General features: G+C 52.1%; 1 protein-coding gene across 1 annotated transcript; it reads right to left on the reverse strand.

Annotated features, from left to right (window-relative positions):
• Window positions 1-2,225: 2,225 nt before the first annotated feature.
• LOC113616993 (uncharacterized) lies at window positions 2,226-6,622 on the reverse strand (the record flags this gene model as incomplete). The annotated part of the gene is given in 2 exon segments (XM_027100325.1): window positions 2,226-3,584; window positions 4,252-6,622. Coding segments are annotated over 2 exon segments (2,533 nt in total), but the record flags the coding sequence as incomplete, so codon positions are not given.
• Between the last annotated feature and the right edge of the window lie 1,043 nt (window positions 6,623-7,665).

Here is a 7,665-nt window from a genome sequence, read left to right on the forward strand (position 1 = left end):
GCGTCAACTCAGTCCTATTCCCACCAAAGTAGAACATAGCCCCCTCATTCCCCCCTTTCTCATGAACCAGAGGAGCCAATCTTGGGTCCTCAAGGCTCAGTTTCTTCAATTTCTGAGGCCTCGCAGGGCTGATATTGTGTTCTTAATATCATTAGCTGAACTGTATTTATTCTTTCGCGAACAAAATTCATGACTTTACTGAGTATACAGGGGCCTATAGTGAGGAGGAGAAGGAGGCATAGTAGAGGGCCCAGGATGGGGAGGAGGAAGGGGAGCATCCCATGAAATCCTGACCAAAGGGGATTATCCGCTAATTCTTGCCGGCGGCGAGCTAGGTCTTCCTGGAGCTGGTGGATCTTGTTTCTTACAATGCCTGATTTATTCGCATAGAAACAACATTTTTCTTTTAGGGCGAGGCATATCCCACCCTGTTCAGCTGTCAGCAAGTCTAAGCCCCTCCTATTCTGTAGGACCACCTCGGCCAGCGAATCTAATTGGTCCTGTAAGTCCTGAATGGTCCCAGAGAGAGTTTCTACATCTTCTATTAATTGCCTAGACAGCTGACTATATGAGTGAAGGGAGACCCCAAGACCCGTACTTCCTGTGGCCACAGCTCCTGTAATTCCTAATCCTACCAGGAGGGGTATGACTGTAATGGCTCGTTTGGTTCTCCCTGCCCAAAGGTCAAAGCTGGGAATGGGCAATGGGGTGTCTCCCGAGATTAGGTCTACATTGGGGAGGAGGGTGGCTAGGTTGCAGACCCCTGTCCAATTCGGGGGTAAATAGGTGTATGCTAGGTTATTTCCACAGACAAAAACAGTGGTGTTAGGACTACAGAGGGAGGAGTTCACGGGGATATACTGACTACATCCAGTGGATGAAAGGATTCCCAAGTCAATACTGGCGTTAGAGAGGGAATCGTTCTTAACAAAGCATGAGGTATTAAAGGTGGTTGAAAATTTTGAAAATTGTATGGGGAACGGCTCGGGGAGTAAAGTAGGGTTACATCGTTCGCTGATGTTTAAATTGGCGAAGGTGGGGATGGCTATAGGGCGGGGCGGTCCTTGAGGAAGGCAGAGCCAGCAATCCTGTGCTAAGTTGGGGTTGGTGGCATTCAAAAGCGCAAAAGTAGCTTCTAGTATGGACATGGTCTGGGAGTCCAATTCAGAGGGATCGGCCTTAGGGAGAATTAGGGGGTGGTAGCTGAGCTGTGGGTACAGATGCCGATAGACCTCTTCTATTTGTCTTCGGGTTTCTATCTGGCGCACTGCGTCCTGGGGCCCCCCACCGTCTGACATATGTGTGGGGGCCCTGGTATTCCAGCATACCGGGGTCCCGGGGGTGCCAGTGCATCCAGCCTGAAGGTATTTATTATCATCACTAATGGTGGGGCTTTTATTATTCTGTAGTATGGCTGTGAAATAAGTCTTGTTATTGGCCCCTATACATTGCTGGTAAGAGGAATAGCACATGCTATGCATTGATTCCTGGAAGGTAGAACAGGGGCAAGTAGCTCGAGGGGGGAGTGGCTTAGGCTTATGGTAGCATTGCCAGTTTTGAGAGGCCCCGGTAACCCTATATTCCTGAACAAGATACGCAGTTATGCTCCCGCAGTCCTGCATATGAGTATATCCTCGGGGAACAACAGGAGTCTCCATAGTACCTCCCCTGCACTCGCACGGTGCACCATATAGTAGTTGTATTAAAGTATTCTTATTGGGGGGAGGGCTGAATCCTCCCCTCGTGGCCCGAGGGTTGAGGGTTAGGACTATCATTAGGGCTATCAGCAGTACCTTGGTCATCATGGGGGAGGGTACGGCGCAAAGTCAGTTTGAGGGGATTGTTCTTACTCCGGTCAACAGTCCAGGTGACATCAGCTTTAGTGGACTTGATGAGGTCAGAAAATGGGTCCACCGGCTTGACGTGTGTGTAATGGATCCAGGCAGCTATGCTGTCCACCTTGATGGCTGTCGGCGTTGTCAGGATGATCTGGTAAGGTCCTTTCCACCTGGGTTCTAGGGTCTCTTGTCGATGGCGTTTGACAAGGACCCAGTCACCTGGCCGGAGCTGGTGTGGAGTAGGTGGGGGTCCTGTTGCATATAGCTCTTTTAGTTTGGGCCAGATTGTCTCGTGTATCCGCTGTAAGGCTTGGAGGGAAGACAGGAAATTATTTTCTGGGTCCAATTGGATAAGGTTAGTCTTTAGATTAGGGATGATAGGAGGAGGCCTACCATGCATTATTTCGTAGGGAGTAAATCCTAGCTTATAGGGGGAATTTCGCACCCTAAACAGAGCGTAGGGGAGTAGGACTACCCAGTTAGCGCCAGTCTCCATGGTCAATTTAGTCAAGGTCTCTTTTAAAGTTCTATTCATCCTTTCTACCTGTCCTGAACTCTGGGGGCGGTATGCACAATGTAATTTCCAATTAGCCCCAAGTATGGAAGCCAGATCCTGACTTACCTTAGAAACGAAGGCTGGCCCGTTGTCGGACCCTATCATAACTGGAAAGCCATACCTGGGCAGGATCTCTTCTAGTAGCTTCTTAGCTACTATTTGTGCAGTCTCATTCTTGGTTGGGAATGCCTCAGTCCAACCTGAAAAGGTATCTATAAACACCAGTAAATATTTATACCCATATTTGCCAGGCTTTACCTCTGTGAAGTCCACTTCCCAGTAGGCTCCAGGCTGGTTTCCTCTCTCCCGGATGCCAGTGGTTGGCGGGTGGGTGCTGGCATTATGGAGTTGGCAGACTGCACAGTCAGCAACCAGTCGTTCAGTCTTCTCGGAGACATTTTTAATTTTAAGTCCAGTCTGCCTGATGAGATCCTGTAGCCGTCGGGCGCCCAAGTGGGTGCTACGGTGGATCCGTTCAAGGACCAGGGTTCCTAGTCTCTCAGGAAGGAGGATATTGTTCTTAGCGTCCCGCCACCATCCGTCTCTAACCTGGGTTAGAGGGAGCCTGCTCATCCATCTGATGTCATCCTCCGAGTAGTCGGGTTGGGGCGGTAGTTCCCGGGGGCCTGGATCCGGCAGTTGCAGGGGAAGTAATGGTATTGGAGTGTGTGCCGCCTTTCGAGCCATCTGGTCTGCCAAATTGTTGCCTCGGGCGACTGGATTCGTGGGTTTTTGATGCCCCGGGCAGTGTACAATGGCTAGCTTTTTGGGTTCCCATATGGCCGCTAGCAAGGCCAGGATTTCCTCTTTGTTCTTGATGTCTTTGCCCTCTGCTGTGAGTAGTCCCCGCTCTCGGTATATTGCCCCATGTATATGTGCGGTAGCGAAAGCATACCGGCTGTCTGTGTATATGGTAGCTTTTTGGCCTTTGCTCATCTTGAGAGCTTGGGTCAGGGCAATTAATTCAGCTTTTTGGGCTGAGGTCCCTGGGGGGAGAGTCTCTGCCCATATCACCTCAGTTTCTGATGTTACTGCTGCCCCCGCATACCTCTGACCTTGCTGGACAAAGCTGCTGCCGTCAGTGAACCATGTGACTTGTGCATCCGGTAGGGGCTGGTCACGTAGGTCTTCCCGAACCCCATGGATCTGGGCCAGTACCTCTGCACAGTCATGGAGTGGGGAGTCCAAATCTGGGTCAGGTAATAGGGAGGCAGGGTTTAATGCCCGCGGCGGAGTGTAGCTGATTCTGGGGGGATTTAACAGTAGACCCTGGTAGTGGACCAATCGAGCATTGCTCATCCATCGGTCGGGAGGCTGTTTGAGAACCCCGTCGATGGCGTGGGGGGTGGTGACATGTAACTCCTGCCCCATAGTTAGTTTGTCAGCATCCTTTACCATTAGGGCCGTGGCGGCGATCATCCGGAGGCAAGGAGGCCAGCCGGCAGCCACTGGGTCCAATTTTTTTGATAGGTAAGCAACAGGCCTGGGCCAAGGACCGAGGGGCTGGGTCAACACGGCCTTAGCTATGCCTTTGCTTTCATCTACAAAGAGGTGGAAGGGTTTGGAGACATCAGGGAGACCCAGGGCGGGTGCGGAAAGCAAGGCAGTTTTGATCTGCTGAAATGACTGCTCAGCCTCTTCTGTCCATTCAAAGGGCGTCTGCTCTTTGGTGGCTAGGTATAGCGGTTTGGCCATTTCAGCAAATTTGGGTATCCATAAACGGCAGAACCCAGCCGACCCCAAAAATTCCCTCACCTGTCGAGGCGTGGTGGGTCTGGGGATGCGGAGGACGGTTTCCTTCCGTGCATCTGTGAGCCATCGTTGCCCCCCTTTCAATAGGTATCCCAGGTAAGTTACCTCAGGCCTGCAGATCTGTGCTTTCTTGGCAGAGGCTCGGTATCCCAGGGTGCCGAGAGTCCGTAGGAGGTTTCTGGTTCCCTGCAGGCAGGCTTCAGCGGTCTCAGCAGCTATTAAGAGATCATCAACATACTGCAGGAGGGTTACATTGGGGTTTTGTCTCCGGTACTCACTGAGATCCTCGTGTAGGGCCTCATCAAACAAGGTAGGCGAGTTTTTGAATCCTTGGGGAAGTCTGGTCCAGGTGAGTTGTCCGTTTATACCTCTCTCGGGATCTGACCATTCGAAGGCAAAGAGTTCTTGACTTTTGGGCGCCAAGGGTAAACTAAAAAAGGCATCTTTGAGGTCCAGCACAGTATACCATTGTTTTTCTGGACTAAGGGCGCTCAAAAGAGTATATGGATTGGGCACAGTAGGATGGATGTCTATGACCCGTCTGTTAACTTCCCTCAGGTCCTGCACTGGGCGGTAGTCTTTACTGTTAGGTTTGCGGACTGGCAGCAGGGGTGTATTCCAGGCCGACTGGCAGGGACGCAGTATCCCCAGGTCAAGAAGCCGGCGAATATGAGGAGTGATACCAGTCTTGGCCTCTAGGGGCATGGGATATTGTCGGACACGTGCAGGATCTGCCCCCGGTTTGATCTCTATGAATAGGGCTGGGCGATGTTTGGCTAGTCCCACCCCCCCTGTTTCTGCCCATGCTTCGGGGAACTGCTGAAGCCATGACTCTATATCTTGATTTTGGGAGGGTGGTTCCTGGTGAAGTCGGTACTCATCTTCCAAGTTCAGGGTGAGCACAGATATGGGTTGGTCGTGAGGGTCTGTTACGATTGGCCCCTCTGGCCGAAAATGAATTTGTGCTCCCATTTTAGTGAGTAAGTCTCTCCCCAGTAAGGGGCAAGGGCTATCAGGAATGACCAGAAAGGTATGGGTTACCCTTCCCGTGCCCAAGTCCACAGTTCTCTGAGTGGTCCAAAGGTAACGTTTGACTCCCGTAGCTCCCTGGACCCAGGAGGATTTGTTAGAAATTTTCCCGTGGGGCTTAACCAAGACCGAATGCTGTGCCCCTGTATCCACCAGGAATTGGACTGGTTTCCCCTCCACTCGTAGGGTTACCCTGGGTTCGGGGAGGGGGTCCGAACCCCGTCCCCCCTAATTTGTATCATGTGTAAACAGGACTGGGGTGGCGTTCGGTTGCCATTGCCCCTGGTCGGGGCGCGGCTGCCTTTTCTTAGGGCATTCCCGAGCCCAGTGGCCCTTTTCCCTGCAATAGGCACATTGATCTCTGTCCAATGGTCGCCTGGGAGGTCGAGTGGCTGGGGGGCCCTCTTGATCTTTCTGAACAATGGCGGCCAGGACTTTAGTCATTTTCTCAGTGGCTTTAAGTTGTTTATCCTCTGGGGCGTCTCGGTTATTAAAGACGCGCTGGGCGATACGGAGTAAGTCCTGTATCTGTTTGCCCTCCAGATCTTCTAACTTCTGGAGTTTCTTTTTAATATCAGGGGCTGCCTGGTTAACGAAGGACATTACAATGGCGGCCTGATATTCTGGGGCCTCTGGATCCATAGGGGTATACTGCCTAAAGGCTTCCATTAATCTTTCTAAATAAGAGGAGGGACTTTCTGTTCTACCTTGTACAATTGAATATACCTTGGCCAAATTAGTGGGCTTGCGCGCGGCAGCCCGGAGACCCGCCATTAGAGTCTGGCGATAAATGAGCAGTCGTCCCCTACCTTCTCCGGTGTTATAGTCCCAATCATCCTGCGGGGGGCGAGTTAAGGGAAAAGCTGCATTGATGAGGTCAGGGTTAGCGGTGGGTTGACCATTATCTCCAGGAACCAGTTTTCTCGCCTCCAGCTGGATTCGCTCCCGTTCTTCGGTAGTGAATAGGATCCGGAGGAGCTGTTGGCAGTCATCCCAGGTGGGCTGATGAGTGAACATAACGCTATCTAGAAGAGCTATCAAGTCTTTAGGATTATCAGAAAAACGGGCATTCTGGGTTTTCCAATTATATAGGTCACTGGTAGAGAATGGCCAATACTGGAGTCGGGGGTTCCCTGTCTCATCGGGAGGGCCTATTTCTCGCAGGGGTAGGGCTATGGTGGAATCAGGATGGCGGAACCCTGGGTCGCGCTGAGTGCGTCCGCGAGTGCGCCCAGCCGGTCCCTGGGAATTATTTTCATTGGGCAGGGGGACCGGTAGCGCCTCTGCCTCTCGGTCCTCCGGTTCTGGCCTGGGTGGCCCTCCGGGAGGGGCCGCAGGAGGTTCTACCAAGGGGAGAGGAGCAGAGCCAGGAGCAGGAAGGGGGACTGGTTGTGGGGCCAAAGGAGGAGATTGATATGGGGGGGGTTCTAGGAGAAGGAGGTCTTGGCTGTCAGAGAGTATGGGTGCAGTTCGGGTCTGAGGCTTGGGAGGTTTAGTTGGTCGGGCCGCAAGGATCTTATATGACCCTGATGACAAAAAGGGGGTCATCCAGGGAAGAGGGTTTTCTACCAGGTCCTGCCATACCAGGATGTAGGGGATCTGGTCCGGATGGCCTTCTTTTCCTGGCAAGAAAACTCTAGATTTAACTTTTAGGATTATAGGAAGACAAAAGGTACCCTCGGTGGGCCAGCCAACCCCGAAAGTTGGCCATTCAGAGCGGCAGAAGGTAATTAGTTTTCTTTTCCGGATGTCCAGACTGAAGTTGTGTCCTCGGGACTTTACATCCCCGAAATTAGCGAGAAGGAGGGAGAGGGGGGTACTCTGTGCTTGGCCCATGTCTAGGTCCTGGAAGAGATTGATTAGAAAAGGTTACTCTGAAAACAAAAGTGATTAAGAGCAGTCCCAATAGCGGAGTCTGTAAAAGGAGGAAGGGGAGGTTATCGCGTGCGCGCTTCAGATGGGCTGTCCGCCCCAGATGGGTCGTGGTGGACGTCTCCAACCACACCCGACTAGGTGTCCTATAGCGCGTCCGCCAGGACTGTCCTAGTCCCCAAAACAGAAGGTACCCTGAGCCGGCTTACTTACCGATCGGTTGTCAGCGATGACCCGTTGACCTGATGTCTGGTGGGCTTGGGGGCATCCCGGACGAGCCCCCAAATGAAATGCCCGAGGTCGCGAGGCCCCTCCACAAGACCACCAGAGTCGAGAGTCAAAGCCAAACGGCAAGGGTCATTTATTGCAGGTTCGAACCTGGACCTCCGCGCACTCGTTGCCGGTGACGCTAAGAGGTCCTGGCGGAGTTTAGTACAGCTCTTTTATAGACCGGTACAAACATAGTTGCCGATTGGTTGACTTTTAAACAAAGACACTAGTCGCCGATTGGTTGACTTTTAAACAGAGACACTAGTCGCCGATTGGTTAACTTTTAAACAAAGACACTAGTCGCCGATTGGTTGACTTTTAAACAGAGACACTAGTCGCCGATTGGTT

Source organism: Aethalodelphis obliquidens, unplaced genomic scaffold (genome assembly GCF_003676395.1).
Source record: "Aethalodelphis obliquidens isolate GAN/ISIS:26980383/991018 unplaced genomic scaffold, ASM367639v1 scaffold1128, whole genome shotgun sequence".
Classification (NCBI taxonomy): Eukaryota; Metazoa; Chordata; class Mammalia; order Artiodactyla; family Delphinidae; genus Aethalodelphis; species Aethalodelphis obliquidens.